Source organism: Lates calcarifer, linkage group LG24 (genome assembly GCF_001640805.2).
Source record: "Lates calcarifer isolate ASB-BC8 linkage group LG24, TLL_Latcal_v3, whole genome shotgun sequence".
Taxonomy (NCBI): domain Eukaryota; kingdom Metazoa; phylum Chordata; class Actinopteri; family Centropomidae; genus Lates; species Lates calcarifer.
In genome coordinates this window covers 18,652,351-18,674,860 of record NC_066856.1, presented here as the reverse complement: position 1 = coordinate 18,674,860, position 22,510 = coordinate 18,652,351, and the positions used below count along the sequence as shown (strand labels likewise).

The 22,510-nt window shown below is 39.4% G+C and overlaps 1 protein-coding gene across 1 annotated transcript; it reads right to left on the bottom strand.

Moving 5' to 3' along the window:
- Window positions 1-394: 394 nt before the first annotated feature.
- Window positions 395-22,151, bottom strand: LOC108885061 (E3 ubiquitin-protein ligase RNF31-like). Its single transcript, XM_051066763.1, is given in 25 exon segments — window positions 395-883; window positions 2,107-2,272; window positions 3,583-3,679; window positions 3,946-3,994; window positions 6,172-6,285; window positions 6,954-7,066; window positions 7,821-7,935; window positions 8,045-8,134; window positions 8,863-8,961; window positions 9,688-9,861; window positions 11,603-11,809; window positions 11,925-12,110; window positions 13,830-14,054; window positions 14,056-14,178; window positions 14,903-15,145; window positions 16,009-16,151; window positions 16,246-16,397; window positions 17,292-17,442; window positions 17,526-17,687; window positions 18,457-18,586; window positions 19,044-19,100; window positions 19,195-19,350; window positions 19,748-19,894; window positions 20,559-20,764; window positions 21,960-22,151. Coding segments are annotated over 24 exon segments (3,351 nt in total). The 5' UTR covers window positions 20,763-20,764; window positions 21,960-22,151; the 3' UTR covers window positions 395-835.
- Between the last annotated feature and the right edge of the window lie 359 nt (window positions 22,152-22,510).

The window sequence follows — 22,510 nt, the reverse complement described above, 5'->3', positions numbered from 1 at the left end:
GATTAAAGAGAAGTGTATTTGACAGTTAAAGTTAGTCAGGTTTTTTTTTAATAACACAGACTGTAATCCTCTTAAATATAATCTTTAACTCCAAATAAATACATGTCAATAAATGTATTTAAAGTATAAATTTAATTATGTGGCAAGATGACCTAAAGTAGTGTAACAATATCTGTCTGCCAATCAAAATATTGTACTTAAATGTAAGTAGTAACTACAGCTACCACATAAATGTGGTGTAGTAGAAGTATAAAGTGGCATTAAATGGAAATATTAAATGACTGCACTTGAATAACTGTAGTAGTGGAAAAACCCTTTCGACTGTATTTAATTGACAAAAATCCATTAGGCATCAATTCAAATGATATTTCTGTCCCAAAAACATCAACAAATCCACATTTTAAGTGACTTTTATTCATCCATGTGTCATATATAAAGAAAATCTGAACACTTTGATAGAGTGAATAATATGTTTTAACTTGATCCTGTGTCACTACATTGATTTTAAAATCCAACATTTGATCATACATGACTGTCTGTGTCGAGCTGTTTGGAAAGTTCCTCCTCTTCACAATCAGTTTCTTAATCATTTATGATCCATAGAGAAATAACAAAGTGTTGATTTCCAACTGTACGAGCCGCAGAGAACAAACAGACAAGTCTGTTTGTAAACGGATTCGTTGGTGCAAATCGCACACAGCTGCTTCACAGAGGCAAGGAAACAGTCATTTTATTCTTGTGTGGTTTGGCAGTAAATCAGCGTTTATACTGAGTCAGAGGTGTCGTCATTGTCTGCTGGAGACTCGACTGACTCATGAGGCTGGAGGGGTTGTGTTTACTTGTTGCGGGGAACCTTTTCTCCGAGAGGCACCTCCATGAGTTTCTGTAAGGAATGGAGAGAGAAAAAAAGGACAAAAGTTCTTTATCTGAAATTTTAAGGGTGGGGGGAAAAAAAACACTCACTTCCTTGTTTGAAATTAAATTCTCTTAGTGTTTAAAACCAGTTTTTCCAGATTGTCTTTGTTAATAAGTGACCTGAGGTTCTGAAAGCAGCGATGTAGTAAAGGTTTATTGGTAAATAATGGTGTAGTGCAGCTTCTTTTATGAGCTACAGAGGACCCACCCTGTGTTTTTATATGACACACAACAGTACACTGAACAATGGTGTTGGAGTAGCCTTAGAAAAACATGTTCTTTCTGTTTTTGTTTTTGCAGAAATGTTGAGTGTATCACTTTGTTGTCTTTACAAACAGCCGATTAAACGGATGAAATGTTGGCTTCTGTTTTGCAGGTGCGGTGAAAAGTGACAGGAGAGAAGCTCGTCAGCCAAATCTGACACCTGGATGTGGCACCTGTGCAGCCACACCTGGATGGTGTCGGGACGGACAGTTCCTCTTGGTTTGGTGAGTCAAACCTGTTATGTTCCAGTTCAGGTGCAGTGTAGTCCGCAAGTGTCCTAATGCCCTCATTCTGACATGGGAGTGTTCACATCGGATCAACAGGCTGAATTAGCTTCTTTAAGTAAGCACCTGCAGTAAACTGTTAGCAGCCCTTCTAGTTTGTTAACAAATAAAATAAATGAACGTAATATAAAGCTGAAGATGGCTGTTTCATAGTCTGTCCACTAGAGGGAGCTGTGACTGGCAAGCACACCTGGTTTTGCAGCAGAAACGTTTAGCTACAGGTCGCTGGTAAACTTAATTTTAGATTTATCTCAGAGAGAAACAGCCCTGTATTTGTGTACATCATCCGTGACAAAGCAAAATGTTGCTTTATTTGTTGCTAAATAATTAGTTAGCGTCAGGTAATGAACATTAATTTTGTCTGTAATTGTTTGGATTTAAGTTTATGTGTTAATCCTATGTTGTTTGAAGGTCGTAAATGACTACATTTAAGGAATTCTTATGTCAAATCTTTGTTTACATAATGTGTTAATGCTAAAAAAGGTATAATCAGATTTTTTAAACCTAAAATATCCAAATAAGCCTCATTAATCCTTTATCAGTGGAGCTGTAGGTGATTGTGTTAGAAAATCCAGACATCTGTAAATTAGTAGTCTAAGCTGAACGTTAAAACAGTAACTGAGAGTAAACAGCAGTAACTGACCTTCAGCAGTCGGGCGTGGTAGGTGTTCTCCTCCTCGTTCTCTCCTCTCTGTGTGTCCACCTGGTATCTCTCACAGGCTCGAATCAGCTCGTTGGGCTCGTAGAGCAGAGCAGGGTCCAGAGAGTGAGCGTTGATCAAACTGACCAGGTACTCTCTGTAGTGCTTCCTGCAGGAACAGGGCAGAGATGTGTAGGAGATTGTCTTAAAAAAGGAGTTTTTAAATGTTTTATGTTTGGAAATTTAAACAAGTTTGCTGTTTCTTGCTAATCTGGTTGTATATGGTGGATTTTTGGAGGTTTTTGTATTAAAATGGTCCCATGAGAAGCAGTAAGAGTGAAACAATGAGCTGAAAGTTGTTCTAAATCAGTACTCTAGTTTAAATGAGGAAGTAAATTTGAAGCTATTTGTGTTTTTGAGCTGCAGACTGACATGAAAATGAGTTGGGATTATGTCGAAGTCAGTGATAAAAGACTTGAGCTCAGTGTTTTGAAGGATAGTGTTTTAAAAGGCTTCGATCAACGCAGATATTCCAGTTTCTTTAGCAAAGTACTCAACTGTCTCCAAGTGACAGGACAGATTTAACTGTACTCCCTAAGTAAATCATAGTTACTAAAAGTACAGGAAAGTTAAAATGACATAACAGGGGAAAGAATGTAGTTGTTCAAGTGTAGAGTTCCCTCCTGGGTCAGTTATTGTCAGATCCCCAGGAGAGAGGCGTGTCGCTTCCTTTTCTGTCTCTAAAGTATCTCGGGGGTTAGTTTAAACTTGATTTTATGTTATTTACTCGTCTTTGCTTCAGTGTAGAAACTGTGCAAAAAGTGAAGTAAACATTATATAAGACATGACAGGACAAATGTAATGTAAACATAAATAATTGTCTTTTTCCTATTTAAGAGAGGTTGTTATGTTGTTAAATCCTTTCAACAGAAATATTAAAGAGTAAAGTTTAGATTGAAACTGTAATTTGATGCAATAGTAAGTAAATCAGACTATGGAATTTGTTCTTGTTTGATAAGTAGTGAGGTAAATAAGTGCATGATGCTCCAAGTTAAGGTGCTTTTACCTTATAGCACAGTCACATTTCGTATCTAATTGTAGTTTATTTTCTAATAAGATCAATGGACAGAAAACAGTTAACCTGTATTTTAAAAAGCGTATACAAGTTTTAGCTTGTATTAATTTAGGTAAACAGCTACAGGAAAGTGTTTAAAAGAGGATAGAATCAGTATTTTAGTTAAATAATGTATCAAAAGAGAAAAGTTCAATAATGTGACAGTGTTAAATTTGTCTCTCATAGCAAATAATCAGCTGCATCTGCAGCTTTATATTTAGTATCAGTTCACTGTTTATATGCTGTGGTTCACTCACAAGTTTCAGTCTGTGTTAATGCAAGTGTTGGCCAAACACATGGTGTTGTCAGATAGTTTTAATAAGATTGAATCTGAAGTAGATGTAGCAGTAGAGTCACAGACTCACTCGCAGAGTCCAGCCTGTCCTGGTTGTGTTTGAATGCCGCACGGTGAATCGATCTGCTGACCTCCTTCGTCTTTCTGCTCCATCACACCACAGGCGTCTGGTTTCAGAGAGGAGAGAACAAAGTGGATTATGTGTTTCAGAAATTATTTATTGTAGGGTTAAGAGATGTAAATGTAAGAATGACTCTGATGCTAACAGTAGCTGTGTTTGTGTTGATGAGTTTTGAAGTATGGATATTAGAAAATGGCAGCTGGAATCAGTTTTGCATGTGATTTTACTAGAGCAGTTTTAACTTTACTGCCCTGAATGTGATCAAAGATTTATATAAGCAGGAAACAGATGTTAAACAAGAAGCTGTTGTACCAGTTTGAGCTCCATTAGAAGGATCTGTGTTGAAGTCCACACCGCTCCTCTGAGGAGAGAGAAAAAAGTAAGTAGTAACTTTAGTCTGAGGTTAGCATCAGTGTGATAATCATATAGTTGAATTAAGTCATGGAGTTGAAACAGGAGGTCTGGGGATGTGTTAGTGGATGTGTCAGTCAAGTGATCATGTGATAACTTGTAACAAGTTCACAGGGCATGAGGAAAGTAATCAATGGTCCCAAAAGAAGGTGGAGACTTTGAAGGAGGCCACGCCCCCTATTTGAGGCTACACTGTCAGCTCCAGCGAGATCATTGGACCAAGCGAGCTCTGTGCAATCAGTCTTGAGTGGGGGCAGCTGTTTGTACTTGGGTCTTTAGGCTTTAAAGACAAGATTCCCTATTGAGCGTCAGCGAAAGAGCGTCAGCCTACGTCAGCCTGCATCAGCCTGTAACGTCCTGTAATGTCCGCGGAAGACTTTCCGCGCGTGAAGACCGACGTGAGTAAAGACCTGCAACTCGACCTGTGCAACTCCACCGAAGCAACGAAACCAAAGCTACGCAGGAAGCTAACATCTAACAGGTCAGATACCTCTGTTCGTACTTTTGGCAATCACCACACTCAAACTACAGACTAACACCACATCTTTCTTTGTTTCACAGGAGAAGGAAGCCAACTAACTGCCTGGAGAACAAGGAGCACCACAGGCAACTTGGAAAAGTACCTACTTTAGCGTAGCTTCACACAAAACTGTTAGCTTCTACACCCCACATATAGTAATTTGACTGTATGTGTTCACTAAGATTAACAGTAGACTTATTTGCTACAATGTTTAACTCTTACATGAAGCTAACAAAACTCTGCATTTTCCCTTAAGATTCACTATGGTTAGTTTACCACACAGCTTCAAACAAAGTGCAAACAACATGGTGTATTCAAAGATGGCTGCCAAAGGCTTGCCACATGGCCATGTTGTTCACACTTTCTTTGAAGCCATGCAGCCATCCTTGAAACTCTGGTAAAATGAAGACACAAGGTTAAGAGTTAGCAGCATGCTAACTAGCAACGGAAAACCTGTTACATTGAACACACTGGCTGTGCTACGCTAGGCTACACAAGGTAATGGACCAATTACTTTCAGGTGTGCTGTTTCAAGTCCTACGAGCAAGGACACACTTTGGTATTTGTTAAATAAATACATTTGCCAGGTTTGCTGGTTTGTTTAATGTTAGTAATTTTACTTGTACTTTAATTAATGACTTAAATTCAAACTTAACAGTTAGTAGTATACTTTTAACAGTGACATTGTCAATTGGCCTATCTTCTTTAATTTAAGATGGCACCCCCTTGAGGAACTTACCAGTAATGCTACAAAACACTTGTAATCAGTTAAACTGCACCCCCCATTGGTAAAAGTGGTACTACAGCACACATCATAAAAACTAAACAAGTAAAACTCTAAGCAAAAACAACTGGTAGATGAAACATAACATCTGTCAGCAAGTCACTCCAACACATACAAAAACACTACAACCACACTTCCCTGAATTTAACTACATCTTTACATATAAACAACATACATTTCCACCTAGCAATGTATCCTCAAAATTGCCAAAGAGACAACACCTACATTTTCTCAACTCTTACTACACTATGACTCCAACCTCCACATGGTATATACAGAACCCCATAATCACAACAAAAAAGATTTTTGATAACCCCAAACACATCCAAGTTACACATTAACAACTTCCTGTCTAAAACAGCAAGTGTTGCATATCTACGCACCAACCACACCCATTAACACTAAACTTTATCACACTACACCAAGACTCTGCTCACATCAATCATCCACAAACTGACACTTACAAAATACAGAAATATACTAAAACATTTCCCATCAAATTATTACATCACAACTGCAAAAAAACACAAAAGTTTGCCCTTATGCACAGGAAATGATGTCATATCAAAATCACAGAACTGTCATAACCATACCACACTAAAAATTTACTGCATATTCTCCACTATCTGGCACTTGTACACAAAGTTGAAAACATGCAAAGCCTACCTTTACTAAGAGAAACAGTCCAACCTTACCAGCATCTTTTCCTACCTCCCCCTCACAATGCCACGCCCTACGTGACCACCAACACCCATCAGTCATCTATCCTCCCTCTCATCTAGCATCACTGCTGTTTAAAATTGACAATAAACAGAATCCTTACCTGCAGCAAGGCCTGGAGTCTGGGTGGCTCCCAGTCTCGTAGATAGAAGAGACAGTCACGGGGGTGATGGGCATGTAGACCAGGATAATTGCACTGGGGTGTCTTACATCCCGTCTGAAAGAAAAGGCCATATTAACTACAAAGCAACCTTGTGTCTACAGTTACATTCACATTTTCCATTACAAAACTCAGTTTTAGGTCCTTTAAAGTCATTAATATACATACATACTTCCTCTTAGGGACATTACTCCAAATATAAAATTCATCTCTATGCAGATGACACCCAACTGTACGTGTCAATTGCAGTGCCTTAGAAACTACATCAACTACATTAAACATTACAAGTTCAAAAGTTAAAACACAGGACATCATCCACTCAACACACATTAACCTTGGAGGAGTCACTCTCATATGCAGACTACTTAAAAACAGCCACAGAGATTTAAATTAATTTGAGTAGCCCAATCCTGACCTATTGTCACTACATACCATTACATTTTTTAATTGTTTTTACAGTCTTTCACTTTGCATTTAAGGTTCTACAGAGTCTTCAACAACCTATTCAAAACACATCTGTACAGCATGGCCATTTTTATGTTAACAATCTAAAGTCTGGTTTTAACCTTCAGGATTACAGATGTTAGAAGGTCAAAAACTTTCAAATAGCTTCTTCAAAAGCTAACAATTATTGTTGTACAGCACATAAAACAAGTGGAAGTCTACCATAAAACATATATTTTGGTTCGTGAACTGACTCAAACTGTGACTTCTTTTCTTCTTACCTTGTGGTAAGGGTTGTTGCAGCCACTGCAGAACTGGTACCTGCACTGGGAGCAGCTGAAGTGCATGCAGCCACCTTTCGTAAGGGCATACTGGAACCGACAGTGAGGACAAGCTATAAGAGAAAAACATCTGATTTATTCCACGTATTGCATTAAAAATACGTGTTACCTTGCAGACTGAAAGTTATAAGGAGGCAGAATATGAAAATGCATGAACCTTTAAACTTCCACTTCCACAGAAACTCACAGTACATCTGTAAATATTCACACTATTTACTTCTCTAAGAGTAGAAATGCCACTATAAAACTGCTCAATTACAAGTCAAAGTCAGGCAACAAAACATAGTTTCAGGATCACTACATAGAATATAAGATATGGCCTGCAACTAACAATTGTTAGTGACATTATCAGTTAATCTGCCAATTATTTCCTCCATTAAACATCAACATCTGTGAAATAATGACAAATGTTAAACATAAATTTCCTACATGACACTATCGCTCAGTTTGTTTTGTTCACCAAAAGATTGAGTTAATTATCACAGAATTTAATTTATTTTATTTTACATATCTCTGCAGGACGTACCCTTCAAACTATCAGAAAAAGGAATCTACGTCTTATAAAGTCACATGTAACTTCAGAACAGGCTGTGAGAAAAGTGAGCTTCAGGACAAATATTCTGACCACTGAATAAGTAGGTCAACTCAGTAACAACAGTGAAGCAGCTAAAAAACACTGGGAAATAAATAAACACTGTGGTGGCTGAAACTGACTGATGTATAAACATAATTTGTGCAATGAGGGACAATAACTGAACTGAAACCTGTGGTTGTGGTTTTAAGTGAAAACTTTGCGGTGAAACTCACTAATGCCGTTGTCTCTCAGGTAACCCGCCAGGCCCTGCCTCTGGTACTCCGGGTCATTCTCCCTCTTCCACTGCTGGAACTGCTCACAGGACAGATCCTGGTGCTGGGGCTCCCACTGAGACCAGACAGGAAGTTCATGTCAAAACTGTGTACAACATTCTTGTTTTTTTTGTTTTTTTAATCCAACATAAGACAAGCTTGAACACTCACAGGAAAATACTCACAGGTTTTTTGCACTGAGCACAGAAACTCTTCCGACAAGACGGGCAGGTGACCTTCAGCTGGTCTCCATCGTTGATGAACCCAGAGGTGCACTGAAGACGTCAGGAAAAGGAGACATGGACCAAAATCCATTTATAAACAACTTCTTATTAGCAGCTATAACTGCTGCATTAAAAAATAAATATTTCAAAAAAAATCAGAAGCTTTCACAGGTGCTGCTACTTGGCTAATACTCTCCAGAAATTTCATTTGAAAATGCCCGATGAAGGTGCTGGAGGAGGATTTTTCTCAACCTGGCAACTCAAAAGTCACTCATCTGCTACAATCTAAAATACACCGTTTCATCTGCTGTAAAATCTGCTGCAATTTGAATTAATCCTTGTGTATACCTTTAAAAAAAGACGTCTTTACAGAACAAAAAGATCCTGCCATTAAAATATGATATATGTTTATATTATTTCCCACCTTAATAGTAAGATTTTGGCTTTTTCGGTTAATATCCTGAACTTAATCTTGAAGAAATATGAATAAATGCCAAAGAAAAATCTCCAGATCAGGAGAGAAGGACAATTTGTTGGGGACTATTTTCAGCGGCGGATTAATCCACATTTACTGCCCGAGTGAGTATTTTGCGCAGCAGGACATTGAACTCAGGCCAACAGAAATAAAAATAAACACAAGGTGAGTATGAAAAGACGTGTGTGTGTGTGTGTGTGTGTGACATGCAAATGAAACCTCAGGAGGAGGAAATCAGATGGGGAGAGCTGATAGAGCCACAGGGAACAAGCACAGTGATTTCTGATGTTTCAGAGGAACTCACATGACAGCACCACAGGAACTTTGGGTCTTTCATGAGAGCGTGCTCGGTCAGTTTTTTATGGAACAGCTCGTACACGTCAGGCTCCAGGCAGTCACGCAGCTGGAAAGGGAAAAGACAATAATTTTATTCACATCATCTGTGTTTTGATTAAAGTACTTGCTTTTTAAAAAAGAAATTTAAATTTGGAACCTAAAGCAGCTAAAAATTCCTTAAAGCATCTTACAACTACAAGTTAAAGCAACTTTACTGTTTCTTTAACTTTACAGTGAATGGCGTTGCTGCTAAATTAATGTAATATTGCACCAGAGACTACAGATTTCTCACTGTTTTCCATCAGCTTAACATTAAAACCATCTTTAGCGTAAAGAAACTACAGATATGATGTTATATACAGATAGATTTCTCTCTTCCACATCTTTATTTCTTTATTTTGTACTCTTCTCTTCTTTACAGCCCTCCTCCCTCTCCTGCCCAAGCTCTTGTTTACTTTACATCCCTGTTTATCTGTTGTTAAATGTCTGAATATCTTTGTGAACATATCATCATAATTTGCAACATCAGCAGCACTCAGCAGAGCGCATACCTCCACCAAGGACAAACAATCCCACACGTCTGTCCAGTTCTTATAATAGAAACATAAAAGGAAAAAGGAAGTGTTTTGTTTATTTGTCAGATCCTCCCCCTTTGACTGGATCCACACCAAAATTTAAAGCGCTTTTCCCCGACTCATGCTTCATCCCTACACAAAGTTTGGTGCAAATCGGTTCAGTAGTTTCTTACACAGATGATGATTTACCTGTGGTTCCTCCCTCCCTCCCCTCTCACCTGTATGTCCAGTGTGGAGAAGTAACTGTCCAGCTGCTCTGGGTCGTTGATGTCGGGCTCGCTGCAGACGGGACACACCATGTCTCGGATGTGTTTGTCTCTCACGGCGATGGTGAAGTGCTGCCCGAAACACTCGTGGCAAACCGAGCACTGGCAGGAAGTCAGGGACTGCATCTGAGAAGAAAAGACGACTTTAATTTGACTTTTATCTTCTAAATGATAATTGTTTAATTAAAACAGAACAGTTTCGTGCAGTGAAACATCTTCATGATATTAGATCATTAAATATCGCTTTACAAATTACAGCTGATGTTTTAATGCGGAAAATTGTGTATTACAGCTCGCTGCAGATTGAAGAAGTATGAAAAGTTATGAGAGTTATATTTATTATTATTATTCCATAAATTCAAATGGATCAAATTCATTTGCATGGAACATGTTCCACAATCCACATGCACGGTTTAATGTTCAACAGCAGAGAGTTTATATAAAGGTAGATGTTCGCATTGCTTATTAAAAGATACCTCTGTAATGTAATACCAAGTTTACGTGAATTTAAAAGGAGGTTTCAGTTCAACAATTCAACTGAGTACGTCTGTAAATAAACACAGGCAAGAAAAAGTCACTGACTCCTCTGGAAATGATCTGATTTTCTGCATTAATTCATCACAAAATATGATCTGAGCTTCATCCAAGTAAAGACAAGCATAATGTGGTTAAGCTAACGGCAAACAAACGATTATAATCTTTCGTGTCTTTATTGAACACACCCATTAAACATTCACAGCTCAGATCACTTCCTTCATCTCAACTCATTTTAATTTCATGTTTATGGCTCTAGTGTTTCCTTTAAGCCTTTAGCTGTTAGTTTCCTTTTTACCTCCCCGATCATTCTGTCTTTACAGTCATCTCAGCTGGAGCGTACACGTCTTGGGAGAGCAGCCACACAACTAAATCATCACTATTTATAGACACATTGCCTGATTTTGGACTTTCCAGCCTTACACAAATCAACAACTCTTGATTCTAAAGTTTTAATTAACTATTACTGTTGCTATTGCTTTGAGTCATTCACTAAACCACAGAAGTGTGTTTTAAATTCTAATGGAGAATCACTGGTTTCCACAGATAATAAATACACCAGACTCCATTGACAAAAACAGTAATTTAACCAAGGAGAACACACGAGTTGCTAAGACACCCCTGCCTCGATCACGTAGTTTGTTTCTTTTGTTGTGTGTTAATTTGACTTCTGTAAAGGATCTGAACACATCTCTCACCACTGAGAGTCGCACAGTAACACAAACAAACTAAAACATGGACACAGTGGTATTCCAACAGCTCCTGCAAACTGCAAGGGAAAATTCCAGTTTCTGTCAATGGAGTCTGGTATTAAAATACAGCGACGTTTGTGGTTAAACAAAAACTCTTTCATAAAAAACTCTGTAATACAAACGTCTATATATGATGATCCCATCCATAAAATCAATTAAAGAGAACAATCCTTTTTCTTTAACCAGACTCCATTGAGAAAACCAGTAATTTAACAGAATGAGTTGCTAATCTACTCCTGCCTCGATCTGTTAGTTGCTTTGTGTTATTCTGTGTTAATTTGACTTCTGTAAAGGAACTGAATACTTCTTCCTCCGCTGAAAGTCGCACAGTAACATAAACAAACAAACAGATGGCGGCACAAATAGATTAGCAACTCATGTCGTCTGTGAGGTAAAATCACTGTTTTTCTCAAAGGAGTCTGGTTGAAGAAGTAGGAAAAAAAGTCATTGATTTTTCTGAGCTTTCACGCCACAAATAAAGGCATGAACCACTCAATCCTTTGCCTTGGATTCACATATGTTTTCCAATACTTTAAGCATCGCTCATGTTTAAACCCCCGGTTGTGGACCGTCTGACCCACCTTGCTGCGGGGGAAGATGCACAGACAGCAGGGGCACTCGTTGTTGAGGAGGCGCCTGATGAAGTCTTTGTCGTGCGACTCCTTCACAGCTTGCACCACGTCCTCCAGGGAGTAGGTGACGCCGGGCTCCTGGAGCAGCGACAGCACCAGCTCGCAGCGCCCCCAGCTGGGCAGGTCGTACAACGCCAGCAGACGCCTGCACATCCTCTGCGGGTGCGGCAAATAAAAGAGGAGGAATCAAAAACAAAAACACCACACCTCATTCCCACATCAGCACAGGTACAAGGTGTACGCACTGACAGGTAATTTGCTGCGGACCAACCTGTTTGTCCGGGTGCTTGGGATCAATCGGCGGCTCGGGCTGCTCGGCCCAGATGCGCTGGTGGAAAGACTCCAGGAGAGGACGCTGGAGGAAAGACAGGGCCCCCTTAACCTCGCCCCCGCTCAGCCGCAGGGCCTCCTCACACTGGGCCACGTCCCTGAACCCCAGAGAGTGGAGCTCCCTCATCTGCACACACAAACACACAACAGGGAGGGAACTTACACACGGATGTTTACTGTAAATATGTGTCAGTACTTTCATATATAATGGTGCCACTTGGTGCATTAGACGCTAAACCACAGGAGTTTATTTTGAATTCTAATGCAGAGTGCCAAGTTTCCAAAGAGAACAGACACGTCGGGCTGGATTTGCATTCGAAGTGGAAGAGCCTTTTTCTTTAACCAGACTCCATTGACAAAAACAGGAATTTTACCTTTAGTTGTTACTCTACCCCTGCCTCTATACTTTAGTTTGCTTGTGTTATTGTATGGTATTTTTACTTCTGTAAAGGATCTGAATGTTTCTTCTAAACACTGAAAGTCACAGAACAACAAAAACACACTAACAGATGGAGGCAGTGGTATTCCAGCAGCTCCTGTGTTCTAGTCAATAAAATTCCTGTTTTTGTCAATGGAGTCTGGTACTGATATACGGTGATGTTTCTGGTTAAACCAAAAGGATCTTTCTCTGTACTAATCCTATCCATAATGTTGTCAGACCCTTGTAAGACTTGTGGGCCTGCATATCCAGGAGATATACCCTCATTTAAAAGTTTGCTTTGTGTCCTTCCCAGAGTTTCAGCGCTCTACTAATTAACCAGGGTCAAAAGGTGTCAAACAAACCCTCCTACACACCTATCACTCCCTCCACAGACGGTCTTTGTACTGACTTATCTTAAAAGGTCACAAAACTGGGAAACATCCTGTGTTCTTACAGCTTTTAGTCTCAGCTGAAAAAAGCCTCTTATCAACCTCAACACTGACACTGACCGCTCAATCGTAAATAAATACACTGCCTGTTTCCTCTGATCGCTTTCCTCAACACCACTGTATCAGCAATATTTTAGTTTGTGGCAGAGGCATATGTATTCTTTCAAAATAAAAGCGTTGAGGATTTGGAATTTGTGTATAAACTTAGTTGTTTACTTATTATTTGATCAAAACATCCTGATTTAAATAACATTTTTGCTCATTTTAGACGTTTTTTTAAAGAAAAAGGCTGCTAATTTATGGCAATATTTTACATTTAAGAGCTTTGGCTTCTAATAGTATTACACTATTATTATACAATTAGTCATTAATCAGTTAGTTCATCAACAGAATTTCTTTATTTATTATAAACTAAGTGATTCCTGAAACAAAATCTGTCTGTAGTGAATCTGCTCTGAGAGGAAAAGCTGTAAGAGCGACACTTCACTGCCTCACCCGATGGAGTCCAACACCGCCGTTGTCATGACAACCAAGGTTGTAAACCAGGTGATGAACCTGGTGAACTTTTATAAGACTTTTTCTTTGCACTTCTGTAGGAAACGTATCCATAAATTCCACTGAGGAGGAGGATTTTTTTTTTTTTTTTTTAACCAGACTCCATTGACAAAACGACTGATTTTACCTTGCAGAATACATGAGGTTCTAATCTATTTCTGCCCTTATCCGTTTGTTTGTTTGTGTTATTGTGCGGTACTATTACTTCCGTAAAGGATCTAAATACTTTTGAAAGTCACACAACAACACAAATCGAGGCAGCAATATTCAAACAGCTATCATTTTCTGATAAGTAAAATTAATGTTTTTGTCAATGGAGTCTGGTAGTGATACATAGAGATGTTTCTAGTTAAAGAAGCCATGATAAGAGCTGGTTAAATTCTCTTAACGAGTACCAGGTGTACCAGGTAAATTTTCCTACCTTAACCTGTCGGTCTCTGAGCAGCTGCGTCACGGCTCTCTCTGTGTCTCCCCCCGCCGCTAACCACGCCAGCTTGGCCTCGGCCCGGGACAGCTTCATGTCTTCACCACCGCCACCGCCGCCACCGCCCTCCTCCGACTCCTCTCCATCCCTCTCCACCTCAGCGTGTATCCCAGAATCCCCCCCGGCTCTGTAGTTCAGCTGGACGGACGCCGCCATGGCGCATGATCTCGTCCAGCAGGTGAGGAAGCTCTGATGTCAGCCAGTCGCAGGGGTTGACGCTGCTGCCGCCGCACATGCAGAGGGCGGCGAACACCTCCTCGGGGCTGACGCCTCGCTTTTCTGCCTCCTGGGACGGAGACACAGGGTCAGTCTCTGACTTTTAGACACTTTATCGACAAGATGATTGATCTATTAATCAGGAAAATGATCTGCAGATTAATCACAGACTTAGGAACTTAACTCGAGCCAGTTATGTTCATTATCAATATTTTTATTCTAATGATTCATCGTTTAGTCTAGAAAATGGATTCTGGAGCTCCTATCCCATTAAACTGTTCATTATTTGGTCTGCATCTATTTTGATCATCCACAGCATTTTCCCAGAGTTTGTTTGAAGGTGATTGAAGGTCCTCCCCCAAGAACATGTTGCATTTTTCTATTAAAATATGTAATTTTACATAATTTCAGACAATTATTATCACTGTATCTTTGCAGAAAAACAGAAAGAAAAGATAACAGAAGGAAACTATATTTTGTTTAGGTACAATTTCCCAAGCAGAAATGACAAAGATTTGATGGTTCAAGCTTCTCAAATATAAAGATCTGCTGCTTTTATCCTGATTTATATTTTAATAAGTTCAATATGTTTGGGTTTTGAGCAAATCTGAAAGGGTCAGCCAAGGCTTTTTTTCTTTATATATTACTTTCTGATGTTTTATTAACTAAAAGAGTCGTTGAATATTTGATTTTATTGTTTCACTGTGGAACAGATGGACGATAATATTTTATTTTCCTGAGTTGTCTGCACCCGGTCGGCCTGCTTGTGTGAGAGTCTTCAGACGAGGACTTACCCTGATCTGGTGGATGAGGCTGAGCCCGTCCTCCTTCATCGTCTTCTGTCTCTTCAGCTCCAGGTTGGCTCTGGGCTTCGGCTGGGGCCTCGCGCTCAGCTGAGGCTGGTCCTTGGTGACGGACAGAGTCTGCTGAAGAGACTGGGGCAGGGAATCGCCCGGGGAGTCTTTACACGACAGGTTGCACATCTCGCACACCAGCGTGGGCTTGGTGTTCACGAAGGTGCAGAACTGACAGGTCCACTGTGAAAGAGAAAGAAACAAAAGACAAAATTATCCATTTTAAGAAGAGGAAAACAGAATTACTGCCTCACGTTTTAATGCCTCCAACAACCTGTCAAGTTGCAGTTAATCAGCGTCTGAATTCTTGAGTTATCACAATGACCTTTGACCTTTGACCCACCAAATTTTAATCAGTTCACCCTCGAGTCCTAAACGAACGTTTGTGCCAAATTTCAAGAAATTTCCTCAAGGCGTTACGGAGATATCGTGCTCACAAGACCAGGACTGACGGACAGAAAACCGGAAAACAAAATGGCTGCAGCAGCATCATCTAACAGCAACTTTCAGCAGCTCTAAAGAGACATTATCATCTACAGTAAATAAAGTTCTGTCTTAAAAGGAGGAATACACTAGTTTAACACTTTCAGTTCATAAAATGTCCAAAAAATACTGAAAATAATCACAATTTCACACATTTCAAGTCTTTAAATTGTCTGCTCTTTTCTCACCAGTCGTCTAAAAACGCAAAGATATTAAATCTCCAGTGATACAAAACAGAAAAAAGCAGCAAATCCCCACATTTAAGAACGAGGAGTAAGAAAACATTCTGTGTTTCTGATTCAAAAATTACGACTTTATTAGGCTCTTGCTGCTTTGTTGGCTCGGGAATCATGACTGGAATTAATACATTTCTTGTACAGTTCCAGCACTTTTAATGTTTTTAATTATCTCATGTAGTTTTATTGTTTTCATGTGTCATGTTTTTGTTTTCGAGCAGAAATGATTTCCCCCTGTGCGACGATAAAGATATGAAACGCACTGAACTGATGATACAAATTATTGTTGCTTCATTTTCTGACAGCAGCAGCAGCAGCGAGACAAACCTTTGTCCCGGCGTCGGACAGCGATCCCGGGCTGGACAACGCTGGGGCGACGGGCGGGCGAGTGGCCAGACGAGGGCGCTCACACACTTCGCAGAGGATGCTGCTGCCTTGGTTCACAACTGTGCAGCTCTTACACTGCCACTCTGAAGAATCCAACCACAATTCCTTCTTATTACACTTTATTTTTCACTTTAAACGTGCTCTGTCTGATCAGTAGAAGTAGAAACAACGTCTCACCTGTGTTCGGCGATGAAGGAACCGACACTGGGCCTTCCTGAACAGAGGAGGCGGCCGTGGCGAGTCGAGGACGCTCGCAGGTGGAGCAGAGGACAGCTCGCATCTCGTTCACCGTGGTGCAGTGAGCGCACTCCCAAGGCGACAGAGACGGACTGAAAGACGTCAGAAAAACAAAAAAAATAACACAGGTCGTTATGCTTTATAAAGACAGACTCACTTATACATTTAAAATCTGCAAAAGAAATTAGCTTTTAAGGATAACTCCAGTCTTTCTGAGCCTATGTTTTTAGTAGAAACATCACTTTATATCAATACCAGACTCCACTGACAAAAATAGGAATTTTGCTGAGTTGCTGTGGAATACCGCTGCCTCGATTTCTTTCTTTGTTTGTGTTGTTGTGTGGCTTTTTTAATTATGTAAAGTATCTGATTACTTCTTCCACCACTGAAAGTCAAACAGTAACACAAACACACTAACAGGTTTAGGCAGCGGTGTTCCAGCAGCTCCTGTGTTCTGCTCGGTAAAATTCCTGTTTTTGTCAATGGAGTCTGGTATTGATATAAAGTGACGTTTCTGGTTAAACAAAAACTCTTTCATTAAAAAAAAGGTCTACATAGGTAGCAATCCTATCCATAATATAATATAAGAGGAAGATCCTTTGTCCAGACTCCATTGACAAAAACAGGGATTTTACAAAGCAGAACATGCGAGATGCTAGTCCATCTGCTAGTTTGTTTGTGTTGTTGTGTGGTACTTTTACTTATGTAATGTATCTGATTACTTCCTCCACCACTGAAAGTCACAGAATAACACAAATAAACAAGCAGATCAAGGCAGGAGTAGATTAGCAGCTATCATTTTCTGCTCAGTAAAATTCCTGTTTTTGTCAATGGAGTCTGGTATTGATATAAAACAATGTTTTTGGATCAAACAAAGAGGATCTTCCTCTTAATTAAAAACCTCCATCTCTGTAGGAATCCTCTCCATAATGTTGCCAGACACAGTGGATCCTGTTTGTTTATATTTTTGTCAACCATCTTCTCACCTGGATGTTTTGGCTGGCGTTACAATCGTCCTGTTATGTCCTTTGCGGTCGGGGTGAGAGTGGAAGAGCTTGTCGCAGTTCAGACACAATTTCTGGACGCAGGTGGAGCAGCGGGCGTGGACGGCAGAAATACCGCAGATACTGCAGCTCTCTTCAGGCACACAAAAATTTAAAAAAACCATAAAAAAACAGCACTAACTAATAACTGTTTCCTCCTGTTGTCACTCAACGCACCTTGTTTGGTCGTCTGTAATTTGTCTCTCTTGTGATTGGCTCTGGAGGGGTGGCGGTGGAAGAGGTCGTCACATGCGTCGCAGAAAGGTCGATTGTCACATGACGGGCAAACCAGAGAGGAAGAGCTGCCACACAGGTTACACTCACTCACTGTAGGAGAAACTGAACACAACAAAAACAACACGAAACAGCTGTTTTCAGTTTGTCTGTGTGTATTATATATATTCCTGTCAAATGAGCCAATAAATATGTTAATAATATAAATGAAATCTTTAAAAGCAAACTTAAAATCTGTTTATTTCTTCATTTACTTTTATTTTATGTTTCTTCATTTTTATTCGTTTTTACTTTCACTTAAATTAACCCGTTTTAGGAACAGCTTATAACTCACTCATTGTTTTATTTGTTTCGTCTTCTATAATTACTTTTGTCTTATTATCGGTTTATCAGTCAGCAGTGAAGCACTTTGAACTGCACTAACCTGTAAAAAAGGTGCTATACAAATAAAGTTTGATTGACTGATTGAATAAAGAAAGAAAGAGAGTGACTTTAATATTATTTTTTAACTATTTTAAAGTGGATTTCTGAGTTTTTTCCCACAGCAGGAGCTGCTGTTCTCATCTTACCTACTTTATTTTGACCTTTTAATTAGATTTTTGTGTGAAAATTGACGTAGTAAAAACTGTTGTTATTCATCTGATTAATTAAACTTATTTAGGAACCAATCATGATGACAGAAAAGTGCCATCAGGAGAGTACGAACCCATAAAAATATGAAATATATTCTCTTTTAATCACATTCCAGTGGGGTTTAAATCTAAATTTGCAGCATCAAACACACACAAACAAAAAAACGTGTAGTTAACTGTTTCATCTCCCCATCTTTCTCCAAAATAACTGAGGCAGGTCGTCAGGTGTGGCTGCAGCTCACCTGTCGTCGGTTTCAGCGGCTCTCCGACGAGGCTCGGAGCAGGTTTAGGTGAAGGAGACAGGACCTGGGGTTTGTCTCCGTGCTGCTCCTCTACGGGCAGAATCACCACAGAGTCGCTCGCCACCGGCTCCTGAAGAGAAACAGCATCAATTTCCAGTGTCCAGTGTGTTTGACGTCACATTTACTTTGCAGAAAATCAGTACGTGTAAAGTAAAATGGAAATAAGTAAGGGAATAAGTGGTGTGTTCGTGTGCTGTCAGAATAATGAGGAAAGGAGCTTAATTGCAGTAAATTGATTTTAGATTCATTATGTGATCTCTTTGTGACTGCACTGCGTACGAATGTGCACACCAGAATTAGCTGCTGTTGTGTAAAGCTGTAGTAATCTGCCATAAAGTGAAGTAATTCAGGTACCACGATATAAAATATCAATATAAAAGTACTAAATTTACAATGTCCAGTATCAAAATTAACAAGAAAGACACCAATATAATAAAAACAACTAAATATAGTTAGATCAAAATATGAAAATATAAGTAGATGTGACAAAAATGATGTATAAATCCACTGTAAATGTTTGTACTGACCTGCGGCGTGATAAATGGGATGATATCTTTGAAGTTTTCTAGGTGAGGATGGGTTCCCTGAACAAACAGAAACAGATACAACAAATGAAACATGCTGAGTTCCCTGCGCAAAAGCTGCTGATCACAGATGACTGTATGCATAAATACAAACCTTCACGATCATGTCCACCTCGGTGCGTAAGGTCATGACCTCCAGCGTCACCGCCGCAACTTTTTCAGTGTCCGGTTCGCTGACGTCATCCGGGAAGCTGAGGCCGTCTATCTGCTGATTGGTGTAACCGTAGAGATAGAGGACTGTGCGCCCTCCCTGTGAAAGGAAACCAGAGCTGAGAGACTTCGTCTTGTGTGGTCACAGTGACCTTTGACCTTTGGCCACCAAAATCTAATCTGTTCATCTTTGAGTCCAGGTGCCAAATCTGAAGAAATTCCTTCAAGGCAATCTTGAGATATTGCGTTCAAGAGGCCAAAGAAAACAGGTTTTGAGAGGTAACAATGGCCTTGATCTTTGACCTTTGACCTTTAACCCTTGGCCACCAAATTCTAACCAGTTCATCCTTGAGTCCAAGTGAACGTTTGTGCCACATTTTATGAAATTCCCTCAAGGCGTTCCAGAGATATTGTGCTCACAAGCCCAGGTGAGGTAACAGTGACCTTTGATCTTTGACCTTTCACCAAAATCTAACCCGTCCCTCCTCTTTACTCACCTTGATGGCGTCCACCGTGGTTCTGAAGACGGGGTTGTTGTGCTTGACGCTCCTCCAATACCTGGGCCTGGCGGGGCAGGTCAGGTTACAGCCGTACTTCTCCAGGATACTCAAGGCCTTGACCAGTCTGCTCAAAGACTCCAGGACCTGATATAATGACGTAAAAGCTTTTACTTCATTACAGTGCAACAGTTTGTGTCACTTTCTTGACGTCTGACACGTATAGTCTTGGAAAACAAATGTTTTTCAAGCATTTATTCCTCCCTTTTTCAACTTTTAGGCAAAATCTTAAAGAAATGACAACAAAAACAAAGTTATTTGACATTCAAATTCTGTAAAAACTTACTTTATCCACTTTAAAAAGGTGTACTAGCACTGCTGCATGTATGCTACGAGTCTGTTTTGGAGAAATCCTGCCCTCTAGTGGTCAGAAATTATAAGACAAATTGATGACACTCACACTCCTGGTATTTTCCTGATGCATTTTGGCAATAAAAATGTTTCTGACTTGTAATAGCTGGACTGTAAAAAAAGTTCAAAAGTTAGAAAAGTTAAAAAGACTTGGAAGTCATTAAAAACCAGCGTTCATCTGATATCCAGCCAGGAAACATCAAGATTTCTAAATGGAGTTTGGTGCACTTGCTACAGCGACAGCACTTTCTGCTCCAGAAGCTGGGGATCATGGGTAATATACAGCATTCTGCCATGTTTCAGTTCAGTGTCTGTTTGCTGCAGGGGTTGTGTTTACATCTTTTCACATCAAAAATCTACAAATTATACTCAAACATTCCTTCTTTTTGGAAAACTCTACCTCCTGCTTGTTGCGGCTCGCCGTGTTCTCCCTCAGCATCGCCTCTGCTGCCAGGTGGCGGTACTTCTCCGACAGAGGCAAGGCGATGCCAGCCATGGTCTGGACCTCGGTCTTCACGTTCTGGGCCACACCTGAGGTGGAGAGGAGGGACTGGGCTTTCCTCCTCACCTCGTCCATCTGCACCGACGGAGGGCTGCTGCTCATTGCTGCTGAGATGGCAAGCATTTATCATTTTAAAAAATCGTAATATTTACACGTTCCCACTTCCCTAAATGAGAGGATTTTGTGCTTTTTTTTAATTTTAAATTGAATATCTTTGGGTTTTTAGACTATTGGTCAAACAAAATAAGATATCTGAGCTCTGAGAATTTGTTTTTCTCACTATTTTCTCACATTTCAAGAACCAAATGATGCATAATTAATCTAGAAAATAAAGAACAAGTTAATACATGACTGTAGGGTGAGGAATTGTACTGCTACTACTTGTGCTGTACTTGAGTATTTTAGTTTTTGGCTACTGTACTACATTTATTTGATAGCTGTACAAGTTATAGTATGATTATCTTTTAAAATAGAAAGCGTTATAATTAATTGATCTACCAAACAATGTATGAATTAATTAAAAATAGCTCCACCTTGACCAGACACAGCAGTAAATGTTATTTTCACACTGACGCAACCCTGTAATATTGTAAACAATCAGTTACAGTTGCTACAAGAGAGGAAGTAAATTGGCAAAAAGTAAAAGCTGCTATAAAAATAAACAAATGGCATTATTAATAAACGAAGTGAGTGAATAGGAAAAACATAAAAATGTGCAATAATGGAAACAGGAAAAGTAGATTCACAGTAATTCAGGCAGTAAAAGTGCAAAAAAAATGAATGAAAATAATAATTTAAGTAATTTAAGTAATTTTGCCGATAATACTTCTGTTCTTTTAAGATTCTGATTTAATTATTTTTTTTAATTGAGGATTTTCTATATTGTGGCATCAGTAAGGAATATTTTAAATCAATTAATAATTAATAATGAGGAAAAAGTATATTTAACGTAAATTCCTACCATTTACTGTGGGTGTAGTGGTAGCAAAGCAGGGGCTTTTGTTTTAAGTGTAATTTCACTTTTAATTCTCCTTACCACAACATGGTGTTGATATGGGAAAGTCCAGGTTAATAATAGTTTGACTCCCCGTGACTTTAAACAGCGGTCCAGCCAAATATTACACCATAAACACAACGAAACAGCACCATAAAGTAACGTTTTTAACCGTAAACATCTCTTCTAACAGCAGGAAATAGTGTCATTTGTTAGTTTTGTTGCGTTAAAAGCAAAAAACGACAACAGTTTACGTTAATTGAAACCGAAACTTTTAAGAATTGTATCGCGTTATAACTACGTACCTGTCGTCTTCACGGCTTCTTTTAACGGTTGTTTTATCTTCCCTTTAAAGTCTTTACGCCGCCATTAGTTAAAATATCGCGTTTTTAGCATGTTATTAGCGGTTAAACTTCTCCTTCACTGAGTCTGCACAGCGTGTAGCTGTGTTGCTAGCTTCAAACGCGGAACTACACCGTAACGTTAAATGTTTCTGTTCCACTTCCTGTTCGATTTTCAAAATAAAAGTAGCTTGATCTTCAAATTAAAAGCTCCCTTTTCTTTTCAGTCTGGCTGGTTATTTACACTCAGATACCATTTTATTAGGTACAACTTGCAGAAGCTAACACAGCCAAATAAATTAAATCCTCATTTATCCTTTTTGAGAGATACTAATTAAACTTTAAGCTAATTTTTAGGCCCCGTCCCCCAACATTAACACTGCTTTTTGTCTGTTAAATTATTAATATAAGTCCATTTAACTCTCGGTTTTTGGGACAAATGTCCCCAGTAATAAACTTAAAGTGACCATACTTGTGTTTTTCATTATCAAAACACATTTCAGGTCTCTATAAGT